General features: G+C 58.5%; 3 protein-coding genes across 9 annotated transcripts in view; 2 read left to right on the top strand and 1 right to left on the bottom strand.

The window, feature by feature from the left end:
* The first annotated feature begins 41 nt into the window (after nucleotides 1–41).
* Nucleotides 42–8,351, top strand: LOC149278094 (PHD finger protein 1-like). 3 transcript variants are annotated; one of them, XM_089502407.1, is made up of 15 exons: nucleotides 42–125; nucleotides 921–1,184; nucleotides 1,280–1,361; nucleotides 1,810–1,905; nucleotides 2,074–2,159; nucleotides 2,537–2,685; nucleotides 2,916–3,011; nucleotides 3,347–3,415; nucleotides 3,868–3,991; nucleotides 4,284–4,351; nucleotides 5,127–5,255; nucleotides 5,483–5,624; nucleotides 5,862–5,965; nucleotides 6,068–6,127; nucleotides 7,452–8,351. In XM_089502407.1, exons 2-15 carry the CDS (start codon nucleotides 939–941, stop codon nucleotides 7,798–7,800), a joined length of 1,800 nt encoding a protein of 599 aa, XP_089358533.1. In that variant the 5' UTR covers nucleotides 42–125; nucleotides 921–938; the 3' UTR covers nucleotides 7,801–8,351. The 3 variants fall into 3 exon arrangements, with proteins under 3 accessions (XP_089358533.1, XP_089358532.1, XP_089358534.1); XM_089502406.1 differs by having other exon boundaries at nucleotides 46–125; nucleotides 924–1,184; XM_089502408.1 differs by lacking the exon at nucleotides 42–125 and adding an exon at nucleotides 144–255 and having other exon boundaries at nucleotides 924–1,184.
* A 355-nt stretch (nucleotides 8,352–8,706) lies between these two features.
* On the bottom strand, nucleotides 8,707–12,306 carry LOC149278093 (protein CutA homolog). Its single transcript, XM_089502409.1, has 6 exons — nucleotides 12,169–12,306; nucleotides 10,420–10,655; nucleotides 10,176–10,235; nucleotides 10,003–10,048; nucleotides 9,463–9,512; nucleotides 8,707–8,900 (listed from the first exon to the last, which is right to left on the bottom strand). The coding sequence occupies exons 1-6, from the start codon at nucleotides 12,232–12,234 to the stop codon at nucleotides 8,786–8,788; spliced, it is 573 nt and encodes a 190-aa protein (XP_089358535.1). The 5' UTR covers nucleotides 12,235–12,306; the 3' UTR covers nucleotides 8,707–8,785.
* Nucleotides 12,307–22,305: 9,999 nt separating this feature from the next.
* LOC149278092 (ras/Rap GTPase-activating protein SynGAP-like) overlaps nucleotides 22,306–23,826 on the top strand; it is a 45,524-nt gene continuing 44,003 nt past the window's right edge. For 3 of the 5 annotated variants that reach the window (XR_016278792.1, XM_089502399.1, XM_089502404.1), the window contains exon 1: nucleotides 22,317–22,397. The gene's annotated coding sequence lies outside the window, so the exon portion shown is untranslated. Of the gene's footprint in view, nucleotides 22,398–23,826 lie in introns of all 5 variants that reach the window. The other 2 variants (XM_089502405.1, XM_089502403.1) reach the window with 1 other exon arrangement.

The raw sequence follows: 23,826 nt of genomic DNA, 5'->3' as shown, positions 1-23,826 counted from the left end.
TCTCTCTCTCTCTTTCTCCTGCGCCCCTCCCCTCCCTCCCGCCTCAGGCAGCGGCAGCAGCAGCAGCAGCAGCAAGACCAGCAGCGTCAATAGCATCAGCACCGACAGCGTCAGAACCCCCAGCGGTGAGGGGGGCAGGCTCCGGCCCCGGCCCTTGAGCCCCGGAAGCGGAAACGGCGGCGCAGGGGGTCTCCCGCCGGCCCCTGCCTCCCCCACCGGGTCTGGGGGCGCCGCCTGCTGCAGGGGCCCCTGAAGGTCGCCAGAGGGCACTTGGGGGCCAGGAGGGAGGAGCAAGAGGGACCCCGCCCCAGGGCAGCCCCTCTGGGGCCCTCAAAAGGGGGCAGGCAGGGAGACCCCCCTCAGGGCAAAGGGAGACCCCAGACCCACGGACTCAGGGGGGCGCAGGGGCCCCCGAAGGCCCCCTCGGGCACTGCGTCACTGGGGCCCGGGACCAGGGAGACCCCGCCCCGAAGGCCCTCCCTCTGCAGCGGGGCAGCCCCTTTGCATCCCTGGGAGGAGTGGGGGGCTGGGAGCCCCAAAAGGAAGGAGGGAGGGCAGAGGAAGGGATCTGCGTCACTGGGGCCCAGGGCCAGGGAGACCCCCGAAGCCCCTCCCTCTGCAATGGGGACCGCCCTCTCTACATGAATGGGAGGAGTGGGGGGCTGGGACCCCCAAAAACGGAGGGATCAGGACAATAAGGGGCCCCACTGCAGACCCCTTTAGTCTGGAGGAGGGGGGGACAGGCTGCATGGCTGCCCCCACCCTCCCTCAGCAATGGGGACCCCTCCCCACTAGCACCCACCCTTCTCTATGTGGGCCCACCAAATAGTGGATGAGGGGGATTGAAGGGTTTGGGGCAGAGCAAGGGTCTGACCCCCATTTGTCTCTTAATCCTCCATCTCTCTCTCTCTCTCTCTCAGCAGGCAAGGCGCGATGTGATGGCGAGCGAGCCCCCCGCCCCCCCAGCCACGGCCGCTGCCCCCCGACTGACCCGGACCAGCGCCCGCCTGGGCCCCTCATGCTCTTCCTCCTCCTCTTCGGGCCCCTGGAAGCGGCCCCCCTCCCCTGGCCCCTCCCCGGGACCCCCGCCACCCCCCGCACCCCCCTGGCCCCGCTTCTGGGAGGGGCAGGATGTCCTGGCCAGGTGGACAGACGGCCTCCTCTACCTGGGCACCATCAAGAAGGTGGGCCCCGACCGGACCCCCAGGAGCCCCACAGACTGGGAGAGAGGGACCCCCTGCCCCCCAAGAGACTGACCAGCCTCCCTGGCCCTTTGCAGGTGGACCCCATCCGTCAGGTGTGCCTGGTCCAGTTTGAGGACGACTCCCAGTTCCTGGTGCTCTGGAAGGACATCAGCCCAGGTCAGTTGCAGGAGTGGAGAGCACCCCCAGACCCACGGCCCACCAGCTGCCCCCCCCATATGGACCTACGAGGAGGAGCCCCTTTTTCCATGCCCAGTCTGCCCACCTGTTGCCTCCTCTCCATAGGAAGACTGGGGGACCCCCAGCCCCCAAATATGCCAACAAAGATGTCTGCCATATATGTCCCCCTAATATAGCTCCAAATATCCCTCCAAATATGGCCCCCTAATATGCCTCCAGCCCTGCCTCTAAATATGCCCCCAATACCCCTCCAAATACGCCTCCCAAATATGCCCCTCTGACCTGGATGTTTCTGCAGCTGGCGAACCCAGTTCCTCTTTGGGGTCAGGACTAAGGGGACAAGGGTCTAATTCAACCACCGCTTAGCCACTCTGACGGGTCTCCCTTCCCTCCCCCCTTATGTCCATTTGCCCATCCGTCCATCCAGCGGCCATCCCTGGGGAGGAGGCCTCCTGCTGCGTCTGCCACTCGGAGGCTGTGACCCCTGAAAACCGTCTGGTGCGTTGTGCGAAATGCAGCCACAGTAAGTGAGTCCTTGTCAGTGAAGCCTGGGGAACTGACCGCCACAGGACCGGGCAAGCCTTGCTCTCCTGGGCAGCTGTGGGGAGGGGCGGGTTGGTGGGATCAAAGGGGGGATTGATGGGGGGGTTTCCCTGCCTGTCTCTCAGCCCCCTTTCCCCTTCCCCCGCAGCCTACCACCAGGAGTGCCACCTCCCGAGGGTCCTGGGGGACGGGGCGTGGATGTGCCGGCAGTGCGTCTTCGCCGTGGCCACAAAGGTGAGCAGCGAGCCGTAACCCCCATAATAAACCTGCCCCATAGCCCACAGGAACCCCACCCCAGTGGTGGGCTCCCCCTCCATGGGGGTCCGAGGGAAGGGCCATTCTGTGCCATTTCCCCCTTTTCTGTTCATTCCCAGATTGCGTCCCCATCATTCCTCCTTTCAGTGTGTGGGATTTGTAGTTCAGCAGTGTCCCTACCTATCCCCCCCTTCTAAGGGAAAGGGGGAGGAAGGTATTCTACAGCGTAGAGTTGGAAGTGACCCCATTTGACCAAGCAGTGCCATGGTCTTATTCTGTGAGACCCCCCTTACTTATGGGGCACAAGGGCTTCTGACTTTGGGGGTCTGTCTCTCTCTCTCGTTTTTCTTCTGCAGCGGGGGGGTGCCCTGAAGAAGGGTCCGTACGCCAAAGCCATGCTGGGCATGAAACTGGTGCTGCCCTACCAGCTGAAGGCCCTCGACTGGGACGCCGAACACCTCACCAACCGGCAGCAGTGCTACTGCTACTGCGGGGGTCCTGGGGAGTGAGTTCAAGGAACTGCTGGGCAGGGGGTGGGGTTGCTTTGGGAGTCTGCAGAACACTTCCTCCGCTGGCCATTGGGTCAGATAAATAGAAAGAAGGTCTGGCCATGGCCCCATGGATATTTTGGAGATCTCCTGGTTTGGGGGTCCCCATTTCCCCCTCTCCTGGTTCCCCCATTTCTGGGGGTTTGGGGGCTCAAGGGAGAACCCCCTACCCATTGTATCCCCCCAGGTGGAACCTGAAGATGCTCCAGTGCCGCCAGTGTTCCCAGTGGTTCCATGAGGCCTGCACCCAGTGCCTGAGCAAGCCCCTCCTCTATGGGGACAGGTAAAGGACCCTCCCCAAATTGGCTCAGGAGCTTTCCTGGGGAGGGCTGTTGCTGCCAGCCAGTGTTTGCAAAAGTGCCCGCCCCCGGGGCATCGCGGCCCCATAGCTCCCACAAGTGGGAGGACCCTTCCTCGCCTTTCTAATTTTGGGGTGCCCAGGCATGACCCCCAGAGGTGAGCAGACATGAATCCCTCCTTGAAGGGACCCTGGGTGTGGGACCCTAGGAGCTCCTGAAGGTCTGGGCCCCATAAAGGGCCCTGAGTCTGATGCCGTGGGGGTGGTGGTGGGGAGCTGCCCACTAAACCCCCTTTGCCTCCTCCATGGGGCCCCCACAGGTTCTACGTCTTTGAGTGCTGTGTCTGCCGCGGGGGCCCTGAGAGCGTCCATCGGCTGCCCCTGAGATGGTGAGTACTGTGAGGAAAGAGGCTGGGGGGGCGATCTGGGGTAGTGTTGGGGGCAGGGGGAAAAGGGTGAGACCCCAGAGGGACCCCCAGAGGGGGTCAGTGTGCCAAACCAGAAGAGGAGGAGCGGGATTCGAACCTGGTCTCTAGAGTCCTAGTTAAGCACCCAACCTCCTATGCCACACGTAGCGTGGGTTTTTTCTTGGTGAGATTTCTTCAGAGGAGGTTTGCCTGCTGAGGCTGAGAGAGTGTGACTTGCCCAAGGCCACCTGGTGGGTCCCGAGGACTGAGCAGGGATTTGAACCCTGCTCCGGAGAATCCTAGTTCAGCCTGATAAACCGTGTAGAGTATTTTTCCAGGGGTTTTCCTTGGAGGAGGTTTGAAGCTGTGAGAGCCACCCAGTGGGTTCCCAGGGCCAAGCAGGCATTCAAACCCAGGTCTCCCCCGCCTTGCAGGGTGGATGTGGCGCACCTGATCCTGTACCACCTGAGCATCTGCTGCAAGAAGAAGTACTTTGACTTCGAGCGGGAAATCCTGCCCTTCGCCAGCGAGAACTGGGACAGCCTCCTCCTCGGGGAGGTGAGACTGGGGGTCACGGGGGGATGACCCCAAGGGTTGTCGCAAGGTGGGGTGGGGGCACTGTTCTAGCCCCACAATCCAGCTTTAATCGCAATGTTTGCCATCCTGGGGAGGATCAAAGCTGGAACCCTCTGCCAAAGAGAATCCCAGGACTCCATTAAAGCATGATTGTAGTTGTGGGTGTTGACTCAATCTCAGGAGGGCACGGGATTTGGGTTGGGGTTTTGGGGGGCTACAGTGGGAGGTGGGGAGTCTCCCCCTCTTTCTGACCCCTTCTTTTTATCCCGGTCAGCTCTCGGACACCCCCAAAGGAGAGCGGTACAGCCAGCTCCTGACTGCCTTGACTGGTCACAAGGACAGGTAGGACCCCATGCCCCACAGCTGACCAGTCCCCCCCCAAAGGGCCCCCCAAAATCTGCAGAGGAGGAAGAGGACAGAATAAAACATTTAAAACTACAGTGGATCCTCCACATCCGCTGGGGTCAGGGGGGAAAGACCCCTGGGAGAGGACACCTCTCTAGGAATCTGCAGGTCCTCCAGTGCAACTCTATGGCCAGTGTCTGCCACACGTTGACCATAGACTCATGCAGGAGGACCTACAGATGCTAGAGATACGTGTTCTCTAGGGATCTCCAGCACAGCTCTATGGTCAATTTCTGACCTAGAGATTCCTAGAGAACATATTAATCAAAACCACAAAGAATCAGAACTGCTGGCCCTCATCCGCTTCCCCTCCATCACTCCCTTCTCTTTTTGTGTCGTGTCTTTTTAGATTGTAAGCCTGAGGGCAGGGAACCACCTAATTAAAAGATTGTGTAAATTTACAGCGCTTTATAAATAAAGGTTAATAACAATAATGATGATGATGATGATGATGATGGAGCGACTGCAATAGTAAAATACAGCAGTAATCTAAAGCAAAAAAAGCTGCTTGTTTTTATCATCATCATCAATAATGCAGCATACAATAAATTGAGCTTAAAACAATCAGGATAAGCCACATCCAATTTACAAAGAAGGCCTTTTCAAGAAGGCAGGGTGCTGGGGGGTGGTGGATGAAATTTAGGGTATGGGGGACCCAAACCCCAATCCCCCATGCTGACCCCCCTTCCCCCCCCCAAATATTGTGACGCAGATTCATCTCTGGAAAAGAGATCAAGAAGCGCAAGGGCCTCTTTGGGCTCCACCTGCGGGTCCCGCCACCCGCGCCGCAGATCGGAGACGATTTTGGAGATGGACGGGGGGCCCTTATCTCGGAAGGCAGGTGAGGAAGAGCAAGAGGAAGAGAGCCGGCCTCCCTCCACTCCTGCCCCCTTCTCTGCCCCCCATGCACCCCCAATCTGGGGAAGCAGCAGCAGCAGCAAAGGATGCTGGGAAGGGAAGTGGCTGCTGGGTCAGGCCATGGTGGGGGTCTCCCCCCCCCCGAATGACCCCTCTCTGCGCTCAGCAGCCCCCCCTCCATGCTGTGCAGATAAGGAGGGTCTCTTACAGGTTCCTTTCAGGGCAGGGCAGGCGTGGGAAGGGGTCAGAGCGCCGGAGAGCCCGGCGGCACCAGGGCGGGGGGTGTCCGGCCCCGAGCGTGGACTGGCATGGCAACATGAAGAGGGAGCAGCCGCAGGAAGCCCTGGCCCAGGTAAGTAGGGGGAGTGCATGGGGGCGCATGTGGGGTGACCACCCTTGTGGCTTGCCTAGCAAGGCTGACACTGGAGAGTGCCATTTTTGGCTGGAAACAAATGACCCTTAAGAAGTGGAACGGACCCCCGGGGTCCATGATGTACCTTATTCAAGGGAGCCCCCTCCAGAAAGTAGACCCCCCCACCCTCTCTGGCCACACGCCCACCGGCCTCCCTTCTCTCCCCTCATGGCGCAGGAGGAGGGACGGACCCCGGCCAGTGCTAGCCAGGGCTACGGCGGCTACGGCGGCCCCTCCAACACCTACAACTTTCGCCGTACCGACGCCCGTTGCCAAGACAGGTGAGGATGCGCCCAGGGAGGGGGTCCATCCCGCCACCCCTTCACCCGGTCACACAATGCAGCTGCCCCACATTGACCCCAACCCCTCTTCTTTCTCTGCAGTGCCTCGATCCGGATGTTTGCCTCCTTCCACCCCTCGGCCAACACTGCAGGGACCTTGAGGTGAGCAAGACCCCGGCTCTGGGCTTTCCTTCTCTTTCGCCTGGGCAGCAAAAGGCAGACATTTTGAGGGTTTCAGACTCATATTACATTCAGTCCTCCACATTTCCACCTTTGAATTTTGCAGATTTTTTAGGGTTTTGATTAATAAGTCATTAGGTCCTCCAGCCCAATTCTGCCAAAAGTTGACAATAGAGTTGCACTGGAGGACCTAGAAATTCCTAGAGCGGTATTATCTCAGGTTAAAAAAATAGTGTTTTCTTATTCGCCACATCTGTGGTTTTGACTTTTGCAGATTTGATTATTGGCAGATTAGATTAATATGTCACATCTAGGAATATCTAGGTACTCAAGCCCAACTCTATGGTCAACATCTGCCAAAAGTTGACCGTAGTCGCACTGTAGGAGTTAGAAATTCCTAGAGAGGTGTTGTGCCAGATAAACAGTGGTTTCTTATTTGCCACGTTTCCAGTTTGACCTTTGCGGATTTCATTAACCACAGATTTGATTAATATGTTCTCTCTAGGAATCTCTGAGGTCCTCCAGTGATGGTCACCCTCCAGCAGAAGTTGCACTGCAGGACTTCAGAGACTCCTAGGCAGACCACTTCTCTAGGCATTTGCAGGTCCTCCAGTGTAATTCTGTGGTCCACCTCTGGCTGCAGATGTTGAGCATAGAGAAAGTCAGCCTCTGGCTTAATTCTTTTTCAGTGCTCAATTATTTTATGTTTTTAATTGTACCGTTCTTTTAAATTACAAGCTACTCTGAATCCCAATTTTTAGAGAAAAGCAGGATACAAATAAATATAATAATGATGAATTATGTTTTTATAATTATATATTATATAGATGTTAACATAATAAATTGTGGAATAGAATCATAGACTCAGAGTTGGAAGAGACCACAAGGGCCATCCATCCGGTCAGACCCCCTTCTGCCATGCGGGAACTCTCAGTCAAAGCATATCCAACAGATACAATTCATAGTTGTTGTTCTTATACTTATATCCTGTTTTTCTCCAAAAACTGGGACTCGAGAAAGTTTTTTATAATTGTATTATTATTATTATTTATCATTTATTATTTCCTCCCAGGTTTGGAGGGAAGGCTTCTTGTTTTCAGTCATGGACAGGGGGAAATGGCAGTTCCAGAGAAAACTGAATGCATTACAGTCACTGTGATGAGTTAATGGGGCCAGACTTCCATTAAAAAAAGTAACTTCTCGACAGCGACCGGCCTTCAGGAGGAGGAAGAGGAGGAGGAAGGGGGTTTGGAGGCGCTGGACTTCTGGGGAATGGGCTGATAATGGTCTCTTACCCTTTTTGCAGCACAAACAGCAGCAGCAGCAGCCATAGTGGCTCCTCCTTGGATCCTCCAGACGCAGTGGCACTCGCACCCGGCTCCTCCTCTTTGACAGACCCTGAGAGCCCCGAGCGGCCCACTGCCTTCCCGCCTTCCTGCCCGGCCACCAAGCGCCACACGCAGCCGCCCCCCTCGGGCCCCTGCGCCCCCTCCGTTTCCCCTGCTGCCCCCGCCATCACCGCCACGACCAGCAGCTACTTTGGGGCCATGGGTCGGCTGGCGCGAGGGGAGGCAGTGCGGATCCTGGCCCGGCGGGTCACGACAGACGGCACCGTCCAGTACCTGGTCGAGTGGGACGGGGGAGGGATGTTCTAGCCCCTCAGTTGGGGGAGGCGAGGGATTGGCTGGAGTTTCCACTGCATTCCAGAACGGACAAGAAGATGAGAGGAGAGGCCAGCACCCCCAGGACAAACTGGACTCCCAGCTTTGCTTTGTGCAACAGGGGGAGAGGAGTGGACCCCTGGGAAGGGAAAACTGAGGCGTGGAGTTCCACCAGACTGAACCTCAGAGGGGCCACAAACTCCATGAACCTTGTTTCCGGGGGGCAAAGAGACGCAAGCCCCCTCCCCAGCCGCCATTTTCTCCTCCTCCTTCCTCAGTCCAGCTGTCTTTGCACAAGAGGTTGATTTGGGCTTATTTTTTTATGGTTCGTCGGTCAAGAGTTTTATGTATGGCGGAGGGGGGAGGGCGGCCAGGAGGGAGGAAGGGGCTTCCTTCCACTCCAGAAACGCCCACCCGCCCCCAACGTCCCCCGCCTGCATCGCTGCTGCTTCCCGTGTCTCGTGGCCACCGCCGCCGCCGCCATTGCTGCTGAATAGACTCTGTACAAATCGCGCGTCACACCGAATAAAAACGAGAGAGAAAGAGCGGGGGCTGCTGCGGGTGATTCCTGGATTGGGCCCCCCCCAAAAAGTAACAGCCACAGAGCTGCTGGTGTCCTCCCATCTTGAAGGACTTGGCTGCAGCTCCCAGCATCCCCAATCCACAAGGACTGTCACTGCTTTAACTGCCTTGGCTCAAGGCTATGGGATTCTGGGAGTTGGAGTTTGTTGTGGAGCTTAAGGAAGGAAGGCCCCACCACATACTCCAAGTCCCAGAATTCCATAGCTTTGAGCTAGGTGGCTGAAAACCTCAGAAATCGGAAACAATTGGGGGATGTTGGGAGTTGTGCTTCAAAATGCCCAACCACATTTGTTTTTAATCATATTTTTGCAACAACAATTATTGGCAACAGTCATGTATTTTAATCCTATGTTTGTAAGAAAAAACATTTGCTGCGTGAGCCTGGCTTCCTGGCTCTTCACTGGGGGGGCTCCTCCTCCGGAACGGCCTCCTCAACCCACCGCAAGTACGGGGGGTTGCCCTCCTGGATCGGGACCGCAATCACCTCGGCGACTTCATACGGGTGGATCTTCCTGCAAGACGAAAGGCCGGGGGGCTGGTCTCCGTCTCCCCCCAATTCCACCCCCCTTCTGGCCACCATAAAGCCCCTAGATCACACACACATCCCTCCATATTTGTGGCTTTGATATTTGCAGCTTTGATTATTGACGGATTTGATTAACGTGTTCTTTCTAGGAACAACTAGGTCCTCCAGTGAAACTCTATAGTCATCTTTAACCAAAAGTCAAACTAAAGGAGGACCTACTAGGCCTTTGTAGCTCCTCCAGCGCAGTTCTACGGTCAGTGTCTGTTGGACATTGACCACAGAGTTGCCCTGGAGGACCTAGAGATTCCTAGAGAGAATACTAGGCCTTTGTAGCTCCTCCAGAGCAGTTCTATGGCCAGTGTCTGTCGGACACTGACCACAGAGTTGCCCTGGAGCACCTAGAGATTCCCAGAGAGGTTCCCTCTCTGGTAATAACATGACATTTTTGTGATTTGTGGTTTTTCCATATTCATGGGGGTCTTGTGCCCCTAACCCTAGCGAATATGGAGGGTCAAGTGTGTGTATGACCTTGTCTCCATAGCACTCACCGGATGAATTCGGCCAAGGCGGAGACACGGGAACTGCGGGTTTTGATCATCTGCAGAAGTGAAGAAGGGCTGAGACAGGGTCCCCCCATATATCTCACTGTGCTCCCACACCCACATGTGCGCACAGAATAGGCCCACACTAAAGAAGCGCACAAGGCATTGCCTACAAGCAGGAAGTAACTGCCCCCCCCCCCGCGTTGCCACCTAAGAGGGGAATCCCTCCCTCCAGTGGGGCAGCCCCCCATCCATCCTGAGCCTGAGAAAAGTTACTTTTATTAGCCACCCACAGCCAGGAGGGACCCTGAAAACCGTAGTAGTAGTAGTAGTAATAATAATAATAATAGTAATCTATTTATTTATATCCCACCTCTTCCCTTTTGGGGATCAAGGCAGGTAATAACCGAAGGCAATACAACGGTCCAAAAAGGGGGACAGAAAAGAGAAGTTGTATATTTTTAAAAGAGTAGTGGTTTTCTGGGGGGGGCTGCAGAATTGGGGGGGCTGCCCTGTTGTGACCCCTGTCCGGAAGACCCCACTCACCAGCAGGACCTCTGAGTCCTCTTCGATCTTCCCTTTCCATTCATAGCTGCGAGGAAAAGAGAGATGCAACTAAGGAAAGGGGCCCACACTGTCCAGGCCCCGGCACTTGATCCACGTGGAGCCTACAGCTGATCCCCAAGATCAGTACCCACGGCGAGGGAAGGGGGGCTCACATGGAGGTGATTTGGGGGACGAGGTTCACGCAGGCCGCCAGCCGCTTCTCCACAACCGCCCTGCAGGGAGGAAGGCCGGAGGTGAAGGGTCAATGGGGGTTCTCCACACACACACACGGGGCAACCCACAGCCCCCTCCCCCAGTATCCCCTGGTCCCACTGGTCGCTCCTGCTGCCAGCAACAGTGGTGGCCCCATCGTCCCCAAGAGGGGTGACACTGTCTGGCCCACCATCGCCCCCTGACCTGGCGATCTCCCTGGCGACCATCTGGTTGGGGCAGGTGACGAAGGCGGCTGAGAGGGTCCCAGGGGTGTAGGTGGAGGAGGCGGATGTGGGGGCCCCAGGTCCAGCCGTGGAGGCCATGGAGGCAGCAGGAGAAGGCGAAGCGGAGGCTGAGAAGAAAGAGGCCAGGAGGCGATGGGAGGCGGAAAGAGGCCGAAGGAGTGCGGTCATCAGCAGCGGCAGAGAGAGGAGGAGGACCTGCGGCACAAGAGGAACAATGGAGGCAAAATGGAGGGGCCCCACCCGCCCAGCCCTGCAGGCGAGGAAGAGCCCCCACCCACAATACAGGACCCCCATGCGGGGAAGAGGGCTGGAGGAGTGAGAAGGTCTCTGAGTAGGGATCCCTGGGTAGGGCTGGGGGGCTGGGAAAGCGGTGCAGGTCCAGGGTAGGGGGGGAAGTATAGGGGGGCCATGGGAAGAGCTGGGGGTCCCTGGGGAAGGGGGTGTGGGGGTGCTATGGGGGTCCCAGGGCCGGGGTGAAGGGGAAGCATGGGGGTCCCTGGGAAGGGCTCAGGGTCTCTTGGGAAAGAAGTGTAGGGGTGCTATGGGGGTTTGCGGGGCAGGGGGGAAGGAGAGGCCTGGGGTCCCTGGGAAAGGCTAGGGGTCCCTGGGGAAGGGGGCGTGGGGTGCTATGGGGGTCAGGACAGACAAGAAGGGGAGGCATAGGGGTCCCTGGAAAGGACTGGGGAAGGGGGCATAGGGTACTATGGGGGAGCAGGGCAGATGGGAAGGGGAGGCATGGGGTCACAGGGGAAGGGGGCATGGGGTGCTATGGAGGAGCAGGGCAGATGGGAAGGGAAGGCATGGGGGTCCTGGGGAAGGGGGTGTGGGGTGCTATGGGAGGGTCCCAGGGCAGGGAGGAAGGGGAGGCATGGGGGTCCTGGGGAAGGGGGTATGGGGTGCTATGGGGGGTCCCAGGGCAGGGAGGAAGGAGAGGCATCGGAGTCCTGGGGAAGGGGATGTGATGTGCTATGGGGGTTCCCAGGGCAGGGGGGGAGGCATTGGGGTCCTAGGGAAGGGAGCGTGGGGTGCTATGGGGGGGGTCCCAGGGCAGGGGGGAAGGGGAGGCATGGGGGTCCTGGGGAAGGGGTCCTGGGGTGCTATGGGAGGGTCCCAGGGCAGGGGGGAAGGGGAGGCATGGGGGTCTTAGGGAAGGGGGCGTGGCGTGATATGGGGGGGTCCCAGGGCAGGGGGGGAGGCATGGGGTCCCTGGGGAAGGGGGTATGGGGTGCTATGGGGGGTCCCAAGGCAGGGGGGAAGGGGAGGCATGGGGGTCCTGGGGAAGGGGGCGTGGGGTGCTATGGGGGGTCCCAGGGCAGGGGGGGAGGCATGGGGGGTCCCTGGGGAAGGGGGTATGGGGTGCTATGGGGGGTCCCAGGGCAGGGGGGAGGCATGGGGGGTCCATGGGGAAGGGCGTATGGGGTGCTATGGGGGGTCCCAGGGCAGGGGGGAAGGGGAGGCATGGGGGTCCTGGGGAAGGGGGCGTGGGGTGCTATGGGGGGTCCCAGGGCAGGGGGGGAGGCATGGGGGGTCCCTGGGGAAGGGGGTATGGGGTGCTATGGGGGGTCCCAGGGCAGGGGGGAGGCATGGGGGGTCCATGGGGAAGGGCGTATGGGGTGCTATGGGGGGTCCCAGGGCAGGGGGGAAGGGGAGGCATGGGGGTCCTGGGGAAGGGGGCGTGGGGTGCTATGGGGGAAGGGGCCCTACTCACCCAGCCCTTGGCCCCCCTGGCCCTCCTCTTTGTGGCGCTGGGAGCGAGGAGGCCCTCGGGGGCCATGGGGCCGAGACACGTGTCAGGCGGCGCTGCGTGTGAATGCCCTTCTCACAGACGGAAGAGATATGGGGAAGAAGGGGGGAGGGAGGGAGGGGGGAGGGGTCCTTGCAAGTCCTGCTTCGGGGACTCTACCTGCTCCCTTTCGGGTCCGCACCACGGGAACAGCAGGCCCCGCCCCCATGTGTTTACGTCACTTGCTCTGCCTCTCCATCCGGCAAGGCGTTTGGGGACTACAAGTCCCAGCATCCCCGGCTCACAGAAGGAGAGAGAGAGAGAGAGAGAGAGCGGTCGGGAGCGACGCGGTTTGTTAGCGCTTTAAGCGCAGCTTCCTGCCGATGGAAGGCAGCGGGATCCGTAGTTTTGCCAGGCCCTCCGCAACAGTTCAAGCGGGGTCCAACTGCGTTGCTTTCTGCGGTGCAGACGAGCCCAGGCTGCCCAGAGGGATGGCTGCAGGGAGAGCTGCGCTTATTCCTCTGCGGAAACTGCAGATCCCGGGATTTCTAGGGGCTGGAGCCGCAGCGCTTGGCTTCAAAATGCAGCGCAGAGGCCCCCAAAGGAGGGCTAAGGAGGACTGGCAGAAACTACAGATCCCATAAAGATCCCATATAGGGATGAGGCTGGTGCAGATGCAGTTCAGAAAAGGCTTAAATGCATTATGGGATTCCTGTAGAGGCCCAGAGGAGGCTGAGGAGGCCTTGCGGAAACTACAGATCCCAACCACCACCACCACCACCCCCCCCCCCCCCCGCTATAGCAGGTCCTGAAAGGCCTTTGGGAACAAGATGCACTTGTCTTTGGATTGTCGGAGGCAAGGTAGGCGTGGAAAGGGTCCCTGAAGGAGAACCAGCCGGGCTCTTGGGACACATCTGCACTGCAGAAATCATGTGGGTTGGCACCGCTTTCAGTGCCACGGCTGGATGCAGCAGAATCCTGGGCCCTGCAGTGTTTGTGAGGCGCCAGCCCTCTTGGCCCCAAGGCTCTTAAAGCCCTTGAGGAACTGCCAAAGGCGGAGGTGGCATCGTACTCAGAGCGGCGCCAGGCTGCGTTGGTTGCTCCAACAGTGTAGACGCCGGCAGGCGAAGGCGCGCTGCCCTCGAAGCATCCTTTTCTGGGGGCAGAGGCCCAGGGAAGAAGAAGGCTCATGGCCCAAAGGATGGAGCAGCAGCAGCACCCAAAGCATCGCCAAAGCGGAGCGTTCCCTCCGGCGCAGATGCACCCAGAGGAGGATGGCAAGAGGCCTTGCAAGAGAGGCCGCAGGCCCCTGGCCTCCATGGATGGGGAGGAAGCAAGGGCTCTCAAGGCAGCCTCAGAGGCAGGATTCCACAGCCAGAGCCTTCCGCTGGTCTCTCGACTATGGAACTATGGAAGGCCTGCCGTTACTATTCCCCAAATCAAAGCCCGCTTTTGCCATGGCCTCCCTTTGGGCCTCCAGGATCTAGGGACACGGGAGAGGAAGGAGAGGCCTCGGGGGTTGGCGCAAAATTGGAATCATTCCTTCCAATTGCAATATCAGACACACGGAGCCTTAACCTATTTTCATAGACAAGGGGTTCCCAACCTGGGGGTCGCGACCCTTTCTGGGGGGTCTCCAGGTTGGGAATCCCCCCGCCTCCCCCTCCCCTTCCTCCCCGCGGGTGCCAGCGCTGCAGCAGGCATCGTGTGGGAAAAGGGGAAGGGGGCGGGGAGGAAGGGACGGGTGGCCTGCCTCCTCTCCCTTCCTCCCCGCGGGTCCCTCCTCCTCTCCCTTCCTCCCCGCGGCTCCCTCCTCCTCTCCCTTCCTCCCCGCGGCTCCCTCCTCCTCTCCCTTCCTCCCCACGGCTCCCTCCTCCTCTCCCTTCCTCCCCGCGGGTCCCTCCTCCTCTTCCTTCCTCCCTGCGGCTCCCTCCTCCTCTCCCTTCCTCCCCGCGGGTCCCTCCTCCTCTAACTTCCTCCCCGCGGGTCCCTCCTCCTCTCACTTCCTCCCCGCGGGTCCCTCCACCTCTCCCTTCCTCCCCGCGGGTCCCTCCTCCTCCACCTTCCTCCCCGCGGGTCCCTCCACCTCTCCCTTCCTCCCCGCGGGTCCCTCCTCCTCTCCCTTCCTCCCCGCGGCTCCCTCTTCCTCTCACTTCCTCCCCGCGGGTCCCTCCTGCTCTCCCTTCCTTCCCGCAGGTCCCTCCTCCTCTCCCTTCCTCCCCGCGGGTCCCTCCTGCTCTCCCTTCCTCCCCGCGGGTCCCTCCACCTCTCCCTTCCTCTTCGCGGCTCCCTCCTCCTCTCCCTTCCTCCCCGCGGCTCCCTCTTCCTCTCACTTCCTCCCCGCGGGTCCCTCCTGCTCTCCCTTCCTTCCCGCAGGTCCCTCCTCCTCTCCCTTCCTCCCCGCGGCTCCCTCCTCCTCTCACTTCCTCCCCGCGGGTCCCTCCTCCTCTCCCTTCCTCCCCGCGGGTCCCTCCTCCTCTCCCTTCCTCCCCGCGGCTCCCTCCTCTTCTCCCTTCCTCCCCGCGGGTCCCTCCTCCTCTCCCTTCCTCCCCGCGGGTCCCTCCTCCTCTCCCTTCCTCCCCGCGGGTCCCTCCTCCTCTAACTTCCTCCCCGCGGGTCCCTCCTCCTCTCACTTCCTCCCCGCGGGTCCCTCCACCTCTCCCTTCCTCCCCGCGGGTCCCTCCTGCTCTCCCTTCCTCCCCGCGGGTCCCTCCACCTCTCCCTTCCTCTTCGCGGCTCCCTCCTCCTCTCCCTTCCTCCCCGCGGCTCCCTCTTCCTCTCACTTCCTCCCCGCGGGTCCCTCCTGCTCTCCCTTCCTTCCCGCAGGTCCCTCCTCCTCTCCCTTCCTCCCCGCGGCTCCCTCCTCCTCTCACTTCCTCCCCGCGGGTCCCTCCTCCTCTCCCTTCCTCCCCGCGGGTCCCTCCTCCTCTCCCTTCCTCCCCGCGGCTCCCTCCTCTTCTCCCTTCCTCCCCGCGGGTCCCTCCTCCTCTCCCTTCCTCCCCGCGGGTCCCTCCTCCTCTCCCTTCCTCCCCGCGGGTCCCTCCTCCTCTCCCTTCCTCCCCGCGGCTCCCTCCTCTCCCTTCCTCCGCGCGGGTCCCTCCTCCTCTCCCTTCCTCCCCGCGGGTCCCTCCTCCTCTCCCTTCCTCCCCGCGGGTCCCTCCTCCTCTCCCTTCCTCCCCGCGGCTCCCTCCTCCTCTCCCTTCCTCCCCGCGGCTCCCTCCTCCTCTCCCTTTCTCCCCGTGGCTCCCTCTTCCTCTCCCTTCCTCCCCGCGGGTCCCTCCTCCTCTCCCTTCCTCCCCGCGGGTCCCTCCTGCTCTCCCTTCCTCCCCGTGGGTCCCTCCTGCTCTCCCTTCCTCCCCGCGGGTCCCTCCTGCTCTCCCTTCCTCCCCGCGGGTCCCTCCTGCTCTCCCTTCCTCCCCGCGGGTCCCTCTTGCTCTCCCTTCCTCCCCGCGCGTCCCTCCTCCTCTCCCTTCCTCCCCACGGGTCCCTCCTCCTCTCCCTTCCTACCTGCGGGTCCCTCCTCCTCTCCCTTCCTACCTGCGGGTCCCTCCTGCTCTCCCTTCCTCCCCACGGGTCCCTCCTCCTTTCCCTTCCTCCCCGCGGGTGCAAGCACCCGCGAGGAGGAAGGGACGGGTGGGCCGCCTCCTCCTCTTCTCCCCTGGGCTGCCAGGCAACCGCGGGGAGTAGGGGGACAGGACTGCAAGCCCCAGCGGGCTTTGTGACCAGAAGTCCCGCCCCTTTTCCCTCTGCGGCCTCCCAAATTGGTTGGGAGGCTGGGAAGGGGTGGGACTTCCGGCCACAAAGCCCACTGGGGCTTGTAGGCAGCCGAAAGTCCCACCCCTTCCCGGTCTCCCAACCTATCAGGGAGGTCGTGGGCTGGACTTTCGTCCCCAAAGGGGGTTGTGGCCCAACAAAGGTTGAGAACCATTGTCCTAGACAGAGTTTCATGTGGTTATAAAGTGTGCTTTTTTAAAAAAGAAAAAATACTCAATTATAATTCTTAAAAATTTAAATGTTTTTTAATTGAAATGTTCTTTGCCTCCGTCTTCTCAGAAAAGGCAAAGGATGCTCAACCTGAGGATAATGGAGCAGAGGACAGAATAAGTAAAGAGATAGTAGAGGAATACCTGGTTAATCTAAATGAATTTAAGTCTCCAGGATCAGATGAACTCCATCCAAGGGTACTAAAAGAACTGGCAAATGTAATATCGGAGCCATTGGCAATAATAGTCTTTGAGGACTCCTGGAAAACAGGAGAAATCCCATCAAACTGGAGGAGAGCAAACGTTGTCCCCATCTTCAAAAAGGGGAAAAAAGAGGATCCCAACAATCATCGTCCAGTTAGTCTGACATCAATCCCAGGGGGAAAGCTTGTCAGAAGAGATAGGTTTTGAGTTCCTTCCTAAACTGGTCAAGGGAGGTGACAGCGGAGGTCGTCAGGAAGGGAGTTCCAGGTCTGTGGGGCCGAGAAGACGAGGTATATCTCGTCTTGGGAACCCTTAACAGCTGCTTCCTGACCGATCTGAGAGCGCGGGGTGGATTATATGGGGAGAGGCAGTCCTCCAAGTACCCTGGGCCCAAGCTATTTAGGGCTTTATAGGTAATAACCAACACCTTGTATTGCACCCAGAAGCGAATGGGCAGCCAATGTAGATCTTGCAAAATAGGTGTTATATGGCTGGTCCTGGAACATCCAGTGACCAACCTTGCTGCCATATTCTGCACTAATTGAAGCTTCTGGGTTTGGAACAAGGGTTGCCCCGTGTAGAGCACATTACAGAAATCCAACCGAGAGGTTACCAGAGTATGTACTACGGTCTCAAGGTCCCCCCGGCCCAGGTAGGGTCGCAGCTGGCGTATCAGCTGAAGCTGGTAACAGATGCTCCTGACTGTCGCATCCACCTGAGATGTAAGGTGGAGCGACGAGTCCAGAAGCACCCCCAGACTGCGAACGGAGTCCTTCAAGGGGAGTGTGACCCCATTCAGGACAGGTGGACAAATCTCCATCCCCGGGCCAGGGGAACCTATGACAAGTACTTCCGTTTTCTCTGGATTCAGTCTGAGTCTGTTTTCCCTCATCCAGCCCATTACCGACTCCAATCAAGCATTAAGAGGAGAGATGCCCTCCCTAGTCACTGCATCAGTCAGAGACACAGAGAAGCATATTTGGGTGTCATCAGCGTACTGATAACACCGCGCCCTGTGTCTCCGGATGATCTCTCCCAGCGGTTTCATGTAAATGTTAAAAAGCATGGGGGACAGAATGGCTCCTTGAGGGACACCAGATGTCAGGGCCCTCTTATTGGAGCACACGCCCCCCAGCTGCACCATGTGGAATCTACCCGAAAGGTAGGATCGGAACCACTGGAGCACAGTGCCCCCGATACCCAACTCCCTCAGGCGTTCCAGAAGGATACCATGGTCAATGGTATCGAAAGCCGCTGAGATGTCTAAGAGCACTAACAGGGACACGCTCCCCCTGTCTATGCCCAGACGGAGATCATCGAAACAAGGCGACCATGGCAGTCTCAACTCCATAGCCCGCCCGGAAGCCAGTTTGAAATGGGTCTAGAAAATCTGTTTCTTCCAAGATCCCCTGAAGCTGGAAAGCAACTGCTCTCTTGATCACCTTCCCCAAAAAAGGCAGCAGCGAAACAGGCCGATAATTATTCCGAATCAGGGGGTCCAGGGAGGGCTTTTTTAGCAATGGTTTTACAACGGCCAACTTTAGGCTAGATGGAAACCGCCCTTCCCTGAAGGATGAATTAATTATACGGCGTAACATCGAGGTTACAGCCATTCTCCCCTGAGCTGCCAGCCACGAAGGACAGGGATTGAGAGATGAAGGGAATGCTGTGGATATAGTATATCTTGGGTTCAGTAAGGCCTTTGACAAAGTCCCCCTTGATATTCTTGCAAACAAGCTTGTAAAAGGTGGGCTAGATAAGGCAACTGTTACATGGATTTGCAATTGGTTGACCGGCCGAACCCAAAGGATGGTCAGCCATGGCTCCTTTTCATCGTGGAGGGAAATGAGCAGTGGGGTCCCACAGGGCTCTGTCCTGGGCCCAGTACTGTTCAACATCTTTATCAATGACTTGGAGGACAGAATTGGGAGCATACTTATCAAATTTGCAGATGACACCAAATTAGGAGGAATAGCTAATACCCCAGAGGACAGGATCAAAATTCAGAATGATCTGAATAGACTAGAAAGCTGGGCCAAAGCCAATAAAATGAAATTCAACACGGAGAAATGTAAGGTACTGCACTTAGGGCAGAAAAATGAAATGCATAGATATAGGATTATGGGGGACACCTGGCTGAATGAAACTACGTGTGAAAGTGATCTAGGAGTCCAAGGAGTCCACAAGTTGAACATGAGTCAACAGTGTGATCCGGTAGCTAAAAAGGCCTATGCAATTTTAGGCTGCATCAATAGAGGTATAGTGTCTAGATCAAGGGAAGTAATAGTGCCACTGTATTCTGCTTTGGTCAGGCCCCACCTGGAATATTGTGTCCAGTTCTGGGCCACACAATTCAAAAAGGACATTGAGAAACTGGAGCCATGTGTCCAAAGGAGGGCAACTACAATGGTGAAGGGTCTGGAAACCATGAAGCCCTATGAGGAACGACTCAGGGAGCTGGGAATGTTTGGCCTGGAGAAAAGAAGGTTAAGAGGTGATATGAGAGCCCTGTTTAAATATTTGAAAGATTATTATTATTATTATTATTATTAACCTTTATTTATGAAGCGCTGTAAATTTACACAGCGCTGTACATACAGTCTTGTTCACTGCCCTCAGGCTTACAATCTAAAAAGACATGACACAAAAGGAGAAGGGAGTAGTGGTGGGGAAGGGGATGAGGTCCGGCAGTTCCTCTCTACCTCCAAGGCCTGGACCAAGGCAGATGGACTGGAGAGAGGGCTTGGCTTCATAATGGATGGTTAATCTTCATCCAGGGAGGCAAGCGCTCGGGGGTCGCATAACTAGTTAGCATGCCAGAGTCTCCTTCGTTATCGGAATGTCATAGTGAGGAGGGAGCAAGCTTGTTTTCTGCTGCTCCAGAAAACAAGATCTGGAACAATGGATGCAAGCTCCAGGTAAAGTGATTCCACCTCAACATTAGGAGGAACTTCCTGAGAGTAAGAGCTATTTGACCATGGAAGATGCTTGGAGTGTAGTGGCATCTCCTTCTTTGGAGGTCTTTAAGCAGAAGCTGGATGGCTATCTGTCGGGGATGCTTTGATTTGGATTTCCTGCATGGCAGAAGGGAGTTGGACTGGATCAGGGCCCTTGCGGTCTCTTCCAACTTTATTATTCTATGATTCTAAGTCATGCCAGACAAATCTGATCTCTTTCTTTGATAAAATGACCATCTTGGTAGATGAAGGGAATGCTGTGGATGTAGTATATCTTGATTTCAGTAAGGCCTTTGACAAGGTTTCCCATGACATTCTTGCAAACAAGCTTGTAAAATGTGGGACAAGGCAACTGTTACATGGATTTGTCATTGGTTGACTGTTCAAACCCAAAGGGTGCTCAGCCATCTGTCAGTGGGGATGCTTTGATTGAGAGTTCCTGCATGGCAGAATGGGGTCAGACTGGATGGCCCTTGGGGTCTCTTCCAACTCTATCATTCTATAGAATGACAGACACATAAACTTGGAAGAGACCCCAAGAAGGGCCCTGATCCAGTCCAACCCCCTTCTTCTGCCATGCAGGAACTCTCAGTCCAAGCATCCCCATTGACAGATGGCCACCCAGCCTCTGTTTAAAGACCTCCTATGATTCTATGCTCAGCTTATGGCAGATGTTGACCACAAAGTTGCACTGGAGGACCTTGAGGTTCCTAGAGAGGTGTTTTCTCAGGTTAAAAAAGATAGTGTTCTTTTTCTTTGTGGTTTTTAACTTGGGGGGGGGGGGTCCTTGGCCCTAACCCCAGCAAATGTGGAGGTATATCCTGTCTATCCTGCTTTCCCCAAAAACTGGGACACAAAACAGCTTACAAATTCAAACAGTACAGTTAAAAACATACAAAAGTGCAAATTAAACTAGTACAATATTAAAGCATAGTTCGAAAGAATGAAGTGCAATCAAAAGATGAAAGCACTCAAAAAGAGTACCCATTAAAACAGTTAAAACACTGCACCACACTGTCACCCCAAACCGTCAACACAGCTCTTGCCCTGCTGTTGCCAACCTCCGAGGCCAAGAGAGTGCGCCTTGACCAAAGGCAGAGTGGGGATGTGATAGTCTCTGGCCAGAGAGCACCGGACACTCAGCTGCTGACCTGCTGATTGGCGGAAGGGAAGTCCGAAGCCGAACGCCAGGAACACGGAACGGGAGGAGCAGGAATCTGGGGACGCTGGGCATTGCAGGACGAGGCACTGGGAGGCATGGGCCTTGCAAGGCCCGCGTGGGCGAGAGCGCGGCCGTGGGCAGGAAGGGGACATTTTGCCTCAGAGAATTAGAAAGGAAAGGACATCTCCAAGAAGGAAGCGGGCGGCACTGATAGCGAGGAGAGAGGGAGCGGAAGCAGCCAGGGGACATGAATCCTATCAAGAAGACTTCAGGGAAACCATAATCCCAGTTTATGCTCCAACTACAAAGGCAACGACGAAGACATTAAAAGACTCTACTCTGGAGTCCCTCCTTTGGGAAATGGGCCACGGTCCAAAATGGGAGACGTAGGTCAACCTCGGCCATTGGGACGCAAACAGAGGAAACGGAAGAGAACCAAAGTTTGTAGGATCCTTTCGGCCCAGGACCAAGAGACGGAGCAGGAGAGGGGCTGAGTTCGGACAGACCCAGTCTCCAAAGGCAGCTGAGTCCGGGACGTCTCTCGATGGCCAACACAGAAATGACTGGAAGCGGAGGATGGAGGAGCAGCAGTCTCTCTGCAAAGACAAGGCCAGGAGCAGACCATTAGGAGCTCAAATGAGAGTGAATTTTGCACGGCTGACGTTTCATTCCTTGCAAAGACACTCTGTTTCTGTGCTGAATGCAAAGACATAGCTGTGTTAGTCTGTGGACTCCGTGTGTAGAGAAGAGAGATCTTGAAAGAAAGAGCTTGGCCGCCTGAGACTCCCGCCTGCTTCCTCAGTGCCTTCGGTGACCCTCCAGAGAAGGGGCTTGCCCTTCTTGCCCTCCTGGGCCTTGGGCTGGGCTTGGTCTTCTGGGGCTCTTGGAAGGAGGGCCACCAAGAGCTGCTCAGGGGGGCTTCCTGGAAGGCGGGCGACCCTCCCTTTCCCAGGGCCCTCCCCAGGAAAGGCCCCCAAGAGAACCCCTTGGCCTCCTCCTTGGCCTCCCAGCCCCAGGGCCCCTGGCCTGGCTCCCCCAATCCCTCCCTTCCTCCAAGGGCTGCTGCTGGACCAAAGGAGGGCTCCTGGGCCAGCCCTGCTTCCCAGGCAGGCCCTTCATCCCCACTTTAGGGCTCCAGCTTCTCCAGGTCCCTTTGGACTGGCTTTGCCCAGAACTGGGCCCAGGGTCCTTCCAGGTGAGTCCTGGCCAAGGCAGGGGCGGGGCCTAGGCCTAGGATCGCCTTGGCCTTGTCGGCTGCAGCCTGGGCTGGGGCTGGCCTTGTGGCCTGAAGGCCAGGCTGCCTTCTCTTGCAGGGCTGGGGCTGCGGGCGCCCCCTTCTCCTCCTCCTTCTCCTCCATCCCCCTCTTCTCTCCTCTCTCTCTCTCTCTGTCTTCTTCTTCCTCCTCCTTCCTCTTCCTCCTCCCTCCCTCGCCTTTGCTGCGGTGCCGACGCCGCTGGAAGAAGAGGCCGCCCGGAGGAGGCAGGAGGCGGAGGAAGGCAGCCTGCTCTCCTCCTCCCTCCCTCCCTCCCTCCCTCCCTCCGCGCAGCCGCCGCCGCCGCCGCATCCAGCCTCCGTCGCTCGCTCGCTCGCTCGGTCGAGGCGAGGCGAGGCGTCGGGCATCCTCCCTGCGAGGCTCGCGAGGGTCTGGCGGAGGGTGGGGCCCGGGGGCCCGGGGGGCTCGGCTCCGGTCCATGCTCCCCGGAGGAGGCCGAGGCGGAGGCGGCGGAGGCGGGGGTCTGCCGGGGCGCGGGGTCCCGCTGCTGCTGCTGCTGCTGCTGCTGCTCCGGGGCTGAAGGGCGCCTCCGGCACCATGTCCTATGCGCCCTTCCGGGGGACCCGACGCCCCAGCGCCATCGCCAGCAACGCCGCCGCCGCCGCCGCCGCCCTCGCAGCAGCAGGGGCCCCCGGTAAGAGAAGGACCAGGAGAAGGAGAAGGCCAGGACCCCCGGCGCCCCCGCCCCACCAAGGACGACCCCTCCCTCCCTTCCTCCCTCCCTCCCTCCAGGATCCATCCATCCTTGCACCTGTCCCTCCCTCCCTGCCTCTCTCTCTTCATCCTTCCTTCCTTGCATCCCTCCCTCCCTCCCTTCCTTGCGGGGGGGTTCCCCTCCTGCCCCGGGGCCTCCTTCCCACGTTCCCCTCCGACACGTGTCTCCCCTCCGGGGCCCTCCAGGCGGGTCTCTCCGTGTTTCGGGGGGCAGAGATGGGACCCCCTCCCTCCCTCCCCCCCGAAGGAAGGCCCAAAGCTCCTCCTTTTTCTTCCTGTGGGGGCGGGGGAGGGAGGGAGGGAGGGGGCGTGCGGTTGCTAGGCGACGGCCGTCTTCCCGGCGGAGGAGGGGGCTTTGGGGGAGGAGGCTCCGACGCTGCTCCTTCTTCTTCTTCTTCTTCTTGGGGGGGCTCTCCTCTGCGGCAGCCAGGGACCCCCCCACAGCCCCCCATAGCCCCCCTTCTCTTGCAGGGGGAGGAGGATTAGGACTGCGGGGCCCAGGCCCAAAATGGCCTCTTCCCCCCCAGACCCCCACCCTGCTCTTGTGGGGAGGGGCTGAGGCTGAAGAGGGTCCTGGGGCCCAGGTCCTCCCTTTCCAGACCCCCCCCCCGCCCAGCCTGGCCTTCTCTTTCCTCAAGGGCCCCTGAGGGGGACCCCCCAAAAGGACTGGGGCGCGGGGGGGGCAGAAGGGGGCCTCCCCGGCCCCCCTGCTCCTCTGGGACCCCCGAAATGTGTGGGAGATGCCCCTGGAGAGGGGAGGGGAGAAGGGCCCTTCCTCCCGGAAAGACCCCAGCAGCCCAGTCCGGGGGGGGCTTCCTCCTCTTTGCTCCTTCCTTTCGGGGGAGGGGATTAGGGTCTTCTCCCTCTCTGTCTTTTGGGGGCTGCTGTTTGGCCTCCCCCTCTCTGTCATTGGGGGGGTCTCTGCCTTGCCTTGGGGGGCAAATGCCATCCCTCCCCCCCAAATTGGGAAGACACCTGCCCCCCCCATACACACACACACACCATGTGCCCCCCTCCCTGGCACCCTTTGCCCCTGAAAGGCCCTGTCTGGGGATGATGGGCCCCGGAGTCTCCCCACAAGGCCTTTGGGGTGCCTGGCTTTCAGGGCTGGACACCTTCTGAGGCCAAGAGAGTGTGACTTTCCAAGGCTGACCAGTGGGTTTCTGTGGCTGAGCAGGGATTCGAACCCTGAGCCCTAGTCTAACACACAAACCGCTGCGCCCCGCTTTCTGCTAGCACTGGCTCCCCATAATCCAGATTTGGGAGGAGACCATGTGGCCTAGTGGCCTGAGTGCCAGACAAGGACGTTGGGAGACCTGGGTTCAAATCCCCCCCCACTCAGCTGTGCA

The sequence above is a fragment of the Sceloporus occidentalis genome, unplaced genomic scaffold, assembly GCF_023333645.1.
Source record: "Sceloporus occidentalis isolate IW3139 unplaced genomic scaffold, rSceOcc1.0.p SCAF_201, whole genome shotgun sequence".
Taxonomy (NCBI): Eukaryota; Metazoa; Chordata; class Lepidosauria; order Squamata; family Phrynosomatidae; genus Sceloporus; species Sceloporus occidentalis.
This window is presented reverse-complemented; position numbering and strand designations above follow the sequence as displayed.